This window comes from Vipera berus, assembly GCF_964194415.1.
Source record: "Vipera berus genome assembly, chromosome: 7".
Lineage (NCBI taxonomy): Eukaryota > Metazoa > Chordata > Lepidosauria > Squamata > Viperidae > Vipera > Vipera berus.
In genome coordinates this window covers 39,738,259-39,753,317 of record NC_138209.1, presented here as the reverse complement: position 1 = coordinate 39,753,317, position 15,059 = coordinate 39,738,259, and the positions used below count along the sequence as shown (strand labels likewise).

Below are 15,059 nucleotides of genomic sequence, written 5' to 3'. Positions count from 1 at the left end.
TCTGGATATTCAGGTTATTACTTTATCTTTGTGTGAACGCTTATTACTTTTTGACTTAGTAAATTTACACTTTCTTCATTTACTGCACTTATCAAAAGTAGATCATTTTATCCTGAAAAGATGTTAAGGTAAGTAATCTTTTCCAATAAATTCTATTGTGGTATGTAATCAGCAAAAAGATAGAATTAAAAATTTAGTATTTTGTTTCCCACTTGTTTATTTAGCACTCCGTATACTCCTTTGGAAAAGAAAATCCTTGATAACACAGATGATGAAACAGTAACAGAGGAATGGACTCTTGATCATCCAGTTTGTCAGACCAGAACAACAGCTATTGTTGAAGTAAAAGGAACTGTGGATATAGTTCTTAGTCCTCTTGTAGCAGAAGTTTTAGACAGGTATTTCTTAGTTTCAAGAGCTATATGCATATAATTTGGTTGTCACATTTCTATTTGGCCTGGGAAAGTACAAACATATGTTGTCTGAAACATGTGAATAAAGAGTCTTTTCAGTATTTTTTTCCTGCAGCCTTATGTGTTATGTGGTGCAGCTGAGGTGGCACAGTGGTTAGAATGCAGTACTGCAGGCTACTTCTGCTGACTGCTGGCTGCCAGCAGTTTGGCAGTTACAGTCTTACTGGCTCAACGTTGACTCAGCCTTCAATTCTTCCGAGGTCGGTAAAATAATGACCCAGATTGTTGGAGGCAATATGCTCTAAAGCACTGTGAAGTAGTATATAAGTAAGTGCTATTGCTATGGCTATGTCTTCTTATCTCTTATCCTTGCATTACCAGTAATGTGTGGCCAGTATGATAGCAAAGAGACATAAGTTTAAGTAAGCCATGGAAACTTACTAGGTGACTTTGATGTCACAAGCCTTTTTTAGCCCAATCTACTTCACCAATTTGTCATTACATGGATAAAATGAAATATGAGCACATTTAATCTTTCTTGAGCTCTTAAAAATATTGGTCCTTATAGCCCAAACAAAACCATTATTAAGGGTGTACTTGAATTTCCAGTAAAGGTATAGATACCAGGGGGAAAAAAGCCACTACAGCAAGGGTGTTAAACTGCCATTCCATGGACCGGACATGTCATCCGGAAGCCGCGCCCACCCCATTGCCGGCAATGGCAAAACCATTCCAATACATTGTGCGACATCATGTGACGTTGCGGGTTTGACATGTCTGCACTATGGGGAAAAGCTCCTATCATTTTCTTTCTGGAAAGCAACAGCAATGTAAGATAAGTTGAGGTAAGAGAGTGACTAGCCTAAATATACTTGAGCTTCTTAATCAAGTATAAATGAACAGAAAGCTATTTTCTGGCTACGTGGCCGTTCAGAATCTAAACACCAATTCTATTTAGAAAATAACAGTTGAATGGTAGCAAAGTTGTGGTAAAGATAAGGTTTCCCTTGTCCAATCATTCCCAATCTAGAGAAAGTGCTCATTGTTCTGTCCCAGCCTATGCAAATACTGCTCAACTGCTTACTTGTGAGGAAAAACCCCTTTGCACTGAACAAAGCAGGACTTTGTAAAATAAACTCCTTTTATTTTGATACAGCTTTTATGGAACAAAACTCCAACCAGTCCTTTAACTATTGAAACGAATAAAATCAGTCTCTGAGTTTTCAGCTGGAATGCTCAAGGTTTAAGTCACTCAAACACAGAGATATCTGACAAACCTGGTTAAATGTCCAAGAATCCTGAGGCAAGAAATCCAACAACAGAAGCACGAAGCCCTAGCATGAACGGTTGCCTTTGGCAATCAGCCCCCTCCCATGCCTCTCCTCTTTATTGTCCAGTGAGGGCATGGCTTCTTAGAGTCTTACTTTTCCTGGAGAGCCGACCGACCGCTCTACGTTGTCCTGCATGCCTTTCCTCTCTGCACATCCTTGCATCTGGACCAGGCCCCAGCTCTTCTTCACTCAGTTGAGGCCCCCAACCCAGCTGTCTCTGCCTCAGTGTGAGTACATGGGCCTGGTATCACATCTAGCTCTGAGTCTTTGTGCTCCTCAGAGCCTTCCACAGACTCCGATGTAAACCCAGGCAACTCTTTCCCCTCATCTGATTCATCTGACTCAGCTGCCAGATCTGCTGGCAGGCGAGGACTCACAACACTCATCTCCGATTCTTAGCCAAGGGAGCCAGCGTTGTCCAAAGACATTTCCGTGGTTATGTAGCCATCATGACTATGCGTCAAGGCGCATGGAACACTTTGCTTCCCACCGAAGTGGTACCTTTCATCTACTTGCATTTGCATGCTTTAGAACTTCTAGGTAGTCAGGAGCTGGGGCAGTTAATGGGAGCTCACCCTGTCACGTGGCTCTTGGGTCTTGAATACTGTCTGTCAGCTTTCTAGCTGACAAGCTCAGCATCTTTAATCACTGAGCGATTGCACCCTCCCCTTATTAATGTGGTACAGAGTAATAAATCCTAAACTGATTTCATGTGGTCCTAACACATATAATCTTTTTTTAATTCCCCATGATTGATTAATGTAAGAGAAACAAAAGAATACAGAATTAATTTGATAAAACAAAGGAATTGGCATTTTGGGTTATATCAGTTCATTGGTTGATATTCTGTTTTCACAAATTAACTTTTTAATGTTTTTTTTAATGTTTTTCATGCAAGCCACCAACAGGCAGCAGATAAATTTAATAATAAATAAAACTATTGGGCTTCTCTTACATTGACAGATCATGAGATTTCTGCTAGCTGCTTATTTATTTATTAAATTTATATGCTGCCCATCTCTCTATCAAACGATTCTGGATGGCTTACAGATTATAAATAACAATATAGGCTATTAGAAGTTTAAAAATATTAAAACATTAGACATTAAAATTTAAAACAGTATTTTAGCTATGAGGAAAACTTAATATATGTGCAAATGTAACCATTTAACAATAAAATCAATGTGTATTATAAATATTTTAAAGTTTTAGATGTTAATTTGTATATTTTTTTCTAAAGTCTTTTATAAAGAAACATGTACGTAGATAAAATCTTGCTTGAAGCCTACTTTCAACATATATTTTGGACTAACTTTCCCTGTAGGTATATAGAAGCAATGGTTCACTGTGCAAGCACACGTCATGCAGCAGCCATTGTGGATGATTTACATTGTAAGGTTGTCAGAGAAGCTATCCAGAATAGAAAAATATCATTTTCGGAAAACGTACGTATAATTATCTAATTAAATTTCTTACTATGGCAAAGATCTATTATTTCCATACAGCTTTTTGCCTCCCAAAAATGTGCTATGGCTTTTTTTTTCTTATTTGGCATACTAGACAACAACAGAATAATTGTATATCTAGTCCTCAAAGGTTATAGATGAGGAGGAAAGTAAAGCCTTGCTTCAAGAGATGGGATAGAAGTGGAATACGGTATATTTGCTCTAATTAGTTTTTATAAATAAGTATCTGCTATATTACATAAGCAAAGAAAAAAAATTCTTTACACAAGTAAAGAAAAATATTTTTCTGTTCTATTTTTGGACTTCAGTTCCTTTCACTGAATCTCTCTCCTATTAGCAAAAACAAAAAAAAACTTACCGGTAACTGCCAAAATGGAGAAAGAGGCAAAAATAACATGTGGGTTCCAGAGAGAAAAAGGGTAGGGAGAATATGAAACAAAATGAAAGATTTATGGAATTACGTTTGAAATATTCTATTGTCTAAAAGAATTAACACTACTTGAATTTTGAGCATATATGGAGGTACTTATTTCTATTGCTATCAGATGAAAGGGTAGAAGAAAAGAAATGATGCTGTTCTGAAGTAGTAGCACTGTAACTTTAAATTATATTAAAGTCCTTTTAGATGTTATTGTTCCCTCACCTATTTTTGGGAACAAGACATGTCAGTCCTAGGCCAAGTATCACGCTTGATCCAAAAAAGTTGAACAAATCTCCTTTAAATCTTAGTTGCAATGTGTACCACTGTTCTTCTGTTTTAAAGCTATCATCTAAACAGGATGTGAGAGGAACAAAAATTGAAATCCCAGCTACTGGAACAACTCAAGTGAAGACACAGGCCAATGTTTCTCTCAAACAAGATAAAGTGACTATTAAAGGCCTACAAGCTAATGTTACAGTACCTAAGGTAATTAACAGTTTGACTGAGTAGCTTTGAAAAATGCAGTAGAGCTTAGCAAGAATTGTCTTGAATATAAACAGGTTGGAAGAATCAAAATATCATTTTGTGCAGATTTGGGCTGGGTGAAGGATCCAAGTTTCTGACACCTTCACTATTTAAAAAGTTGACTACTTAGTCTGGATCGTAAGAAAAGAACACTAATATGTTGAAGAGAAGTATAGGTATGAAATTGTTTGAAGCTATGCATCATGGCCATTGTAACTGTACTAGCTGTGAACTGGCCAGTGGGAAGATGATAGTATGGATTCCTTCATTGTCTACAAAAATTCAAGATGAAATACCACATAATGTATTAGTTGGACCAATACCTAAGGACACTGGTTCATTTAACCAATTGCAAATATAGGTACATTTCTTCCCAGGACTGTGAGTATTTACTCAGGAAAGTGATTAAACATCAAGGCACTACTATCCAAAGTAGCACTTACAATGTTTCGAGATACTTATGACTAAATAAAGAAAATATGATTGAGTCAAGTATATTTTATTTCTAGTAAAGAATAGGGCCATACTGGTTCTATGCAACAGTGTAAAAAAGAACTTTATAGCTGAGCATTATTGAACACAAAGAATATTGAGGATGTTTTTTTTGAAATACTAGTTGTACTTTCAATAATATACCAATCTCCCATAATATATCAATTATCATAATTAAGTGACAAATGTGCAACGTGAATGTTGATATCTCTTTAGATAAAGAGGTGCTCACACTTTCATGAAATTTTTTAAAAAAACATTTGTTGAGTGGAATAAAAACACTGATTTGTATGTCTCTTCTTAAATCTGTGGGATAACTTTTCTAGGTAAATTTATGCTTACTGCAAGCATCAATTGAAGAATCATCGGGGACAGCCACAACCAAAAATGTAACTCATGTTTCTTTAGTAGCTTTGTGCTTTGACAGGATTGCCACACAAGTCCGTATGAACAGGTAAGGCATTTTTTTTTAAAAAGTCATACCTTAATTACATTTTTAATAGGAGATTGTGACAAAATCATTGTTTCAGGACTCTTCTTCTCCATAAGGTCCCTGTAATCTAGATCTGGTCTATATAATACAGTTTTTCTATCCTTTTGTTAAATGATATGGGGCAGATTTATAATGTAAATGAGTAACAAATGGCTTCAGTTATGCATATGTATTAATAAAAATATTTTTAGTAAACGAAGTATTAATTTATAATACTAATAAAAGAAACTGCATTTTCTGAGATGTCTCAAATATCTCTCTCTTTTTTTTAAATTAAAAGAGGTGTGGTTGAAGAGAATACAAACAGTGCAGAAACTAGGAGAGGTTCTGTAACTTTTGAGAAGTATGTCCATTCCAATAAAATGCAGCCCCAATCCTCTGGCTCTCTGCGATCAAATGCTGGAGTAGAAAAAGGAAAAGAAATTGCAGCTAAACTTAATATTCATCGTATTCATGGGCAACTCAGAGGCTTAGATACTTCAGGTAAGCCTTTTTGTAATGCTAATTTGGCAGTGCTTCACTACAAAAATATTATTAAGACTAGAATATTGCAAGGATTTCTTAACCGTAACCCCCAAAAACACAGAACAAACAAGACATTCAAAAAAGGTGCATTAAAGAAAAAAAAAGACCCAACTCATATTATTCCCCCCAGTTAAATACTGATTAATAAATTACTAAAACATTGATTTCCTTGTGAAACAGGCTCTCCAAATTTTTAAATTAAAAAATCTATTTACAGATTATTGACCTGTCATTTTTATACTATATTAATGACAAAATAATTAACAGGAAAAACAATAATAAAAAGGCAAAGTTAAAGTTTCAGAACCCTGTTATTAAACTGTTATTATAATCAACTTGTAGAAAATTATCTATCCCAATTACTCTTAAGTTTCATCCCAAGAGTTAAAGAGTAATTTGTCCTGGATCAAATATCCACAATTGTTTCTTAATACCAATTAATTAATTAATATTAACAATAATATGAACATATAATAATAATTGTTATCTAATTAAATATAATAAATTCAATTTCCACAATCAGTCTATCTTCCCAACAAAGTCCAGATGAAAGTGGTTTCCGATTAATTGTGATAAAATCCATTTCCCAATCTTCTCCAATTCTCCTGGGGAAAACCAATTTGTCATTTCTCCTTTTACTCTGGCTTCTGCTATTGTAAGAGTGCAAGCTTGAACTTCAGAGAAGAGTATGCAGTCGGTTCAGTTACCGTATTTTCCGGCGTATAAGACGACTGGGCGTATAAGACGACCCCCTACATTTCCTGTTAAATTATAGGGTTTGGGCTATACTCGCCGTATAAGACTACCCCTCTTCCAACGCACACCAAATAAAAATTAAAAAATATCAGATTTGATTTTAACATGGTAATTTTAATTCAAATGCTTATGACATGCAGGTGCTTAGTAGGAAAACTGTCACTTATAAACATAAGGCTGTTTGTCATCAAACATGTAAACATAAAACAGTGCAAGTGGATTAAATTAATAATAATAATAATAATAATAATAATAATAATAATAATAATAATAATAATAATAATAATAAGAAGAAGAAGAAGAAGAAGAAGTTGGAGGGGACCTTAGAGGTCATCTAGTCCAACCCCCTGCTAAGGCAGGAAACCCTATACCATTTCAGACAAATGGCTGTCCAGTCTCTTCTTAAAAACTTCCAGTGTTGGAGCATTCACCACTTCTGGAGGCAGGTTGTTCCACTGGTTAATTGTTCTAACTGTCAGTAAGTTTCTCCTTAGTTCTAGGTTGCTTCTCTCCTTGATCAGTTTCCATCCATTACTACTTGTCCTGCTTTCAGGTGCTTTGGAGAATAGCTTGACTCCCTCTTCTTCGTGGCAGCCCCTGATTCCAGCAACCATTCCCTATTTTCCTAATTCACTTTTTCACTTTTCCTAATTCACTCTAAAGCTTTCCCTGCGCAGAGCCTTAAGTAACACAAGCTGCCTGCAATTAGTGCAGGTTCACATCCCACCAGGCTCAAGGTTGACTCAGCTTTCCATCCTTCCAAGGTAGGTAAAATGAGGACCCAGATTGTTGGGGGTAATAAGCTGACTTTGTAATAATGCTGCTTGGGGTGTGTGTGAAAGCCCTAATAAACAGGCATATACACAGAATGAAGGCTATTGCTAAGCACATTGATTTGTGCTTTAAATTGTAAGCCACCCTGAGTCTTTGGAGAAGGGCAGGATATAAATGGGATTTTTTTAAAAAAAGACCAAATGGGAGTTCCGCTCCAGGTTTTCCAGCTAGCCCGCCCAGTTCCTGAGTCAAATGTGTCCTTAGAGCTAAGCCGCTGCTCTGGCTGCTGGCTTCCCCACCTGCCTTTCAAGTTGGGATATACTACAGCTGGTCTTCAACTTTAGAAGAAAAGACGCCCAGACCCCAGCCTGTAAAAAATCACAGACTGCAGCTTCTTCTCCAATTGGTCCCGCTTTCCCTGCGCAGACTAAATGGGAGATCCGCTCCAGGTTTTCCAGCCAGCCCTGTCCCTAAATTTTCAGCACCCGGTGTATAAGACGACCCCTGACTTTTGGGAAGATTTCCATGGGTTAAAAAGTAGTCTTATACGCCAGAAACTACGGTAGTTCCATATCTCTTTCCAATGAGTCTGTAGCTTTCAAATCACATTCCTTTTGTGAATCTAATTTATCCAGAGCTACATGCATCTGAATGTTTTCTACAGCCATTATCAATTTATCAATTTTTTTAAAAAAAGCTTTCAACTAAGAATCATATGTTACCAAAATGCCTCTTTCCACATACCAGCCATTCTTGCTTGCTATAATTTGATGCATTATTACTCTGTGTAGCTTGGTGTTTCGATCCAAGATTAAATGAAAAATAAAAGAACTTCACATATTTTGGTAATTAAAAAAATGCAAAGATCCTATGGTGAGAGTTCAGTATTAATCTAAATCAAATGAAAGCACTTTCTCTATCAGAGAACATGGCGTGTTTCCTTATGGGAAAGCAAAACTTATTCAAAACAACAACATAAATCAAAGGGAAAGAGAAAAAAATGTTAGAAGGGGTTAAAATGAATCAGCATTGTTAGAAGGGGTTAAAATGAATCAGCATTCAACCAACTGGTGAACTTTTAAAGATAAAAAGCAGAGTAAAACAGGAAATTCAAAAATTGAAGTTAAAGCCCAGGCATACTTAAGACAATGAACTGCCAAGAGGAAGATGGACTTTCGGACCACTTCCAGAGGAATTGAAATTTTCAAGACACCTCTGCCCAGGTGGATTCACAGCTATCCAAAGCCATCTTGGGTCATTGCTAAGTGTTCCTATTCAAATCCTGGGAGCAACATTGCCAAAGAACCAGCTATGTCAGCAAAATCAGCTGATGTTCGGCAAGAGAAAAAAAATCCAAGTGTTTTGTTTTGTTTTTTGAGAAAGTTTTGGCTTGTCTTTCCAGAACTTGGAAGGGAAGTATTTCAACTTATGAGAAAATAATAATAATAATAATAATAATAATAATAATAATAATAATAATAATAATAATAATAATAATGATGATGATGATGATGATGATGATGATGATGATGATGATGATGATGATGATGTTGGAAGGGACCTTGGAGGTGATCTAGTCCAACCCCCTGCTCAGGCAGGAAACTCTATAGCATTTTGGACAAATGGCTGTCCAGTCTCTTCTTAAAAACTTCCAGCGTTGGAGCATTCACCACTTCTGGAGGCAGGTTGTTCCACTGGTTAGTTGTTCTAACTGTCAGGAAGTTTCTCCTTAGTTCTAGGTTGCTTCTTTCCTTGATTAATTTCCATCTGTTGCTTCTTGTCCTGCCTTCAGGCGCTTTGGAGAATAATTTGATTCCCTCTTCTTTGTGGCAGCCCCTGAAATAACCCTTCGCCCTCTCTTCATTAAACTAGACATACCCAATTCCAGCAACCGTTCTTTATATGTTTTAGCCTCCAGTCCCCTAATCATCTTTGTTGCTCTTCTCTGTACTCTTTCTAGAGTCTCGACATCTTTTTTACATCGTGGTGACCAAAACTGGATGCAGTATTCCAAGTGTGGCCTTACCAAGGCATTGTAAACTGGTATTAATACTTCACGTGATCTTGATTTTATCCCTCTGTTAATGCAGCGTAGCACTGTGTTGGCTTTTTTGGCAGCTGCAGCACACTGCTGGCTCATATTTAAGTGATTGTCCACTTGACTCGATCCCTCTCACAGTTACTACTATTGAGCAAGGTACCACCTATACTATACCTGTACATTTGGGGTTTTTTGCCTAAATGTATAACCTTACTGTTAAAACCATTCTTGCTCTAGCTCCAGAGCAAACAGAATAGAAATACCCATGCCAGATTACATATTCTGCTGTAGGAAAAAGATTGTTTCTAGAAAGTCCACTGCACTGTGGTTTTAAATTTTTTTTAAACTTTCCAATAAAATTCTCTTATTTTTATATTGCAGATATGGGAATCTGTGCCATAACAGCCATTCCATTTGAAAAATCAAAAGTTCTTTTCACTTTGGAAGAGTTGGATGATTTTTCCTTTGTAGATGAAACTGATCATCAAGTAGTTCAAGATGTAACACGAATTGGGCCTAGCCAAGAAAAATGGGGCTGGATAATGTTTGAATGTGGAATTGAAAATCTGACAATAAAAGGTAAATGACCTTTCAACATTTTTAAAATATGTGATAACACTGTAAACACTGTAAAGAACCTGATATTTTCAATGTTTGTATATTGACAGGTGGTAGGCAACGTGGTGCTGTATTATATAATGCATTTGGGAATATAAGTAAATCTGCAGCTACCAAAAGAGGTGGATTTCTTGCATCCAATAATTCTTCAGATTCTCCAACTGGCAGTGGTTACAATACTGATGTGTCTGAAGAAATTCTCCATTGTGATTGCATTAGTGCTGGTTCTGATACTCGTTCAAATTCAGTTACAGATGAGCAGGTAAGACACATTTTTAAAATAGTCTTTGAAGCATGCTAGCTGTTACTTCTGTAGACAATGAAAATATTTTCCTATTTGCTAAAGTAAGCTGCTTTTCAATTTGATTCACTTCTCTGGGAAAATATGTAATTTGTGTGCATGTTCATATTTTGATAAGAAAAAGTCTTATTCCTTTTTATTTTTGCAGGTGACACAATAAGCTTACATCCTAAAAAGAAATTTAAGAAACCTCACACCGTCCACTATGGACTAATATTGCACCATTTGATCTTTATTTCTGCTGTTTAGGATGAAGGGGTTGAATCTGATGAACTAAAAAAAGAGCATCCTTTAAGGCCTCCCCCACCTGATTCTTGTAGCATGAAACTGACAATCAAAGAAATCTGGTTCAGTTTTGCAGCTCCAACAAATGTTCGTTCACCGGCCCATATATTTTCAAGGTGTGTTGGATTCTGTTTCACATTATTTGTAGTAAATATTTATTGTCTGATATATAAAGCATCTAAAATCTACATGGACTGCAGATATAAATTCATCAAAAATAATTTATGGGGTTCATTGTGTATTTTTAATTTATAGTAGATATCAACATTTTTGAGAATGTGCATTAGGCATTTCTACCTAAAATATATTTTATGTAACTAAACAGGCACATTTTTAGATTTTGTTGCTGAATGAGAACAAAAGTAGGCTAAAATTACAAATTGGAATACTCATGTTAGCAGATATAGTTTTAAATTTTTAAAATTCTTTAAAAAGTTCAATCTTTTTTGTGTTTGTTATGGTTAAGATAAAAATTCAGGTATCATTGCTTTTAAATATGTGAATGATTCAGAGTGATAACTTTTTATTCCAAAGTGTGGAGTAAAGTGCTATTTTTACTAAGACCTCATTATTAATATGTCTTTGTAACTCAAATTAACCTTGCGTATAACCATGCAAATTGTGATACTTTTACTTTTCTTACTATTTTTAAATATTTTTACTCTAAATTCTTTTTGTCTTAGTTTTGTCTTTGTTTGCATTGGACATAATAGAAATATTGGTATTGATTCATTCTGAGTTACCTAACCTTACATTTGCTATCCTGTATGTACAAATGAAAATTGAAAATTGTTATGGTGATTGATATTTCTATGAAGGTACACATATTGTTGACTGATGATTTTACCTAGTTTTGTAATGGAACATCTGCAAGAAAGCAACCAAGCTCAGAGAACAAGAAGAATCCCATGATATTTAAATTAATTCCTTGTACGGTTATATATTACTATGGATATTAAAGAATATGTATAAATTATGTAACTGATGTTCAATTTCCCTTGCATATTCAACTGTTTATAATTAAGTTTTTTTCTAATATTGCAGGCAACTGAATCTTCTGAGTACTGCAACTCCAGCCATTGGTGCTTGGCTTGTTCCTATTGATCAAGTAAAATCTTCTTTAAACAAATTAGAAACAGAGGGAACCTTGCGTGTTTGTGCTGTCATGGGATGTATAATGACAGAAGCCTTAGAAGTAAGTATTTATTAAGATAAAGAGTTTGGATATATTATGCAAAGACCTAACTCTCTTGGCAGTGTGCTGCAGCTGCCAAAAAAGCCAACACAGTGCTAGGCTGCATTAACAGAGGGATAGAATCAAGATCGCGTGAAGTACTAATACCACTTTACAATGCCTTGGTAAGGCCACACCTGGAATACTGCATCCAGTTTTGGTCACCACAATGTAAAAAAGATGTCGAGACTCTAGAAAGGCTACAGAGAAGAGCAACAAAGATGATTGGGGGACTGGAGGCTAAAACATATAAGGAACGGTTGCTGGAATTGGCTATGTGTAGTTTAATGAAGAGAAGGGTGAGGGGTGACATGATAGCCGTGTTCCAATATCTCAGGGGCTGCCACAAAGAAGAGGGAGCCAAGCTATTCTCCAAAGCACCTGAAAGCAGGACAAGAAGCAATGGATGGAAACTAGTCAAGGAGAGAAGCAGCCTAGAACTAAGGAGAAACTTCCTGACAGTTAGAACAACTAACCAGTGGAACAACCTGCCTCCAGAAGTGGTGAATGCTCCCACACTGGAAGTTTTTAAGAAGAGACTGGACAGCCATTTGTCTGAAATGGTATAGGGTTTTCTGCCTGAGCAGGGGGTTGGACTAGATGACCTCCAAGGTCCCTTCCAACTTTACTATTATGATATGATTATGAGATATCTATGATACTCGGAAAAGTGAAGAGAAAGAGAAGGTGACCAGCAGCTAGGTTGGAAACAATTAAAAATGATTTAGCAAGCGAAAGAATATAATATCTCTGTGAAATACACTCAATATCTTTATAAGACACAGACTGTTGTTCCCCTTAAACCCCACTTCTTAGTCTTTAATTTTGAAAGCCACATACCACAACAATACAATATTATTAAAGGGTGATCATAAAAATTAATAAAGTTAATAAATCTGTATTTAATTTTTCAGTAAAAATCGACTGTTAGCATGTGTGTATATTCGCTGAAATATTAGATTGTGAAATAATATTGAATGATACAACTAATTGCTTTCATATATTCAGAATAAAAGCGTACACTTTCCTTTGAGAAGCAAGTACAACAAGCTCACAAGATTATCTCGTTATCTACAAGAAAATCCTTCCTGTCTGTTATGCAATATACTTCATCATTATCTTCATCAAGCAACTTTTTCCATCATTGAAGAAGCAACCATGGTAAGTTACTGCTTAAGAATATGGTCTGATTAAAAAAATACTAAAAAAGGAGAGCTCTTTTGTACTGTTATATATTTATAAAATATTCTTGACTAATTGCAATTTCTATTAAAATTTGTATAAAACTCTTGTGACATATCTGGCTATTTAACAATAATAATAATGCTTATTCCTAATAACAAAAACAAGCATCCAAAGAAAAGCAGAAACCAAAGAAACAAAACAGAATAGAGACTTAACAGAGAAGCATTGTTAACAAGCTCAGAAAACCCCTACATATGTAAAAATATTTTATTTCATTATAAGCACAAAAATGAGTATTTTATTGTGTTTCTGATCAACCAAACATTTTAAATTTGTTTTATTTTATTGTTGTAAGAAATATGTATATATTATTTCGATATAGTGGTATTTATGTAGTGTTGACTACACTAATACAGGGCTTTTCAACCTTTTCACCCATTGTACCACTTTTAGGATAAGGCAACATCCGAATACCACCAGTCGCCTAGCAAGGTGTCAAAAACATGATGAGCCCTCTCTCCCTCCCCCCCAAAAAAGGAAAAAAAGTGATGAAGTATAGGTAGTCCTCGACTTACAACAGTTTGCTTAGTGACTGTTCAAAGTTACAATGGCACTGAAAAAAGTGCCTCCGTTGCCACAGCTGAGCAAGTCACCTGCCTGCCTGCCTGGTGGCACTCTTCCTCCTGTCCGAGGTTTTCATTGTTGTGAGCATTTCTGTTGAGGATTGGCAGCAGGGGTGGGGTGGGGGAGAGTTTGGTTTTTATACCCCCCATCTGCTGGGTGGTTGCAGCAGGTTTTGATCACTTCACATGACCCTGGGACATTGTGACTGTCATAAATATGAATCAGTTGCCAAGCATCTGAATGTAAATCACAAGACCCTGGAGATGCTGCAACGTTCCAGCTGATCGGTGCTTCTTCTGGGCTCAGAAGCACCAGGATCAGTGCCGAGCTCCAGCTGGAGCCTGGCGCTGATCCTGGCGCTTCCACTGAGCCCTGACAGCCCCGAAGAAGCACTGATCCTGGCGCTTTCGTTGAGCCCTGACAGCCCTGCAGCTCCAGCCATCTCTCGCTCAGGCTTGTGTGGTGCTACCACCAGTTCTGCTCATTCCCCTCCCCCACTACCACTTTTCTAGGATGGTTGCGTACCTCCTGCCAGGTGCCAATGTACCACAGGTGGTACCCGTACCACTGGTTGAAAAGCCCTGCTCTAATATAGTCAACACTACATAAACACTCTAATGTTTTCTTTTTTCTTTTTAATGGTCTTAAGTTTTATCACTTTTTATTGTGATTTAAAATGTTGATATTAATGAGCACAAGATTAACTATTACATCCAAGAACATTAACAGCCGCAAAGTATATCAAAATATTTGTTGAACAATAAAGGTTTCTATCTTAAGATGATTACTTAATGCTAAGATTTTCACTGTTATACTTATTTTTATACATGTTGAGAGAGCGAGAGCGAGAGAGAGAGAAGATAAAAATAGAACAAAATGGGCAACAACTAAAAAGAAAATAAGGGAAAGGACTTATCTTTTATTAAATAACTTGAACATTTAAAAAAACCAGAATCTAAATTGTAGGAGTGAATAAGAAAACGTGGAGAAACTTATTTGCAAGCAAATTTGCATGTGATGATACATATGTAAGGGGATCGCCCTTTTGGAGTCTGGATTTTAGAATGTCCTGGATATGTGTTTGTATTCTAGAGTGATGGCCTTCCAGCTCTGGTGACATTAAAAAAAGGTCTCATTGCATTAGCAAGGCAATGGATGAAGTTCATTGTGGTGACCCCAGCCTTCAAAGGGGTAAGTTTACACAGACCAACTCAGCCAATAAAACCCCAGTCAACTGTACATCAGGAGCAAGAGGATGGCTTTGGTTTGGACAATGTGGGAGGACTTCAAAGTGACACAAGTGCTGATGGAGCAGAATTTGAGTTTGATGCAGGTATTGAATTCATTTTCACATACTTTCTCTTCCCCCTTCTCTCCCTCTCTCCCTTTGCATATTCTTAAGATCAGTTTATTTTGAATTCCATCCACATATGGTATTCTTTCCTCTAACACGTACTTGGAAAGAAAAATGTTTTAAATATTATTTAACCTTGTTCTGTCAGTGCATTATTTTTAGATTTTTCTTCCAAGTGCTTTTTTTAAATAATGGAATGCATCTGTAAAATTTTGTGATAT

The 15,059-nt window shown here is 36.2% G+C and overlaps 1 protein-coding gene across 4 annotated transcripts in view; it reads left to right on the top strand.

Annotated features, from left to right (window-relative positions):
* BLTP1 (bridge-like lipid transfer protein family member 1) overlaps positions 1-15,059 on the top strand; it is a 143,656-nt gene that overhangs the window by 54,552 nt on the left and 74,045 nt on the right. For all 4 annotated transcript variants that reach the window (XM_081333292.1, XM_081333294.1, XM_081333293.1 and 1 more), the window contains exons 30-40: positions 225-398; positions 3,069-3,189; positions 3,974-4,117; positions 4,975-5,102; positions 5,422-5,624; positions 9,619-9,816; positions 9,906-10,117; positions 10,406-10,557; positions 11,486-11,636; positions 12,684-12,836; positions 14,577-14,817. In XM_081333292.1, the coding sequence (XP_081189418.1) occupies positions 225-398; positions 3,069-3,189; positions 3,974-4,117; positions 4,975-5,102; positions 5,422-5,624; positions 9,619-9,816; positions 9,906-10,117; positions 10,406-10,557; positions 11,486-11,636; positions 12,684-12,836; positions 14,577-14,817 (1,877 nt within the window). The remainder of the gene's footprint in view (positions 1-224; positions 399-3,068; positions 3,190-3,973; positions 4,118-4,974; positions 5,103-5,421; positions 5,625-9,618; positions 9,817-9,905; positions 10,118-10,405; positions 10,558-11,485; positions 11,637-12,683; positions 12,837-14,576; positions 14,818-15,059) is intronic.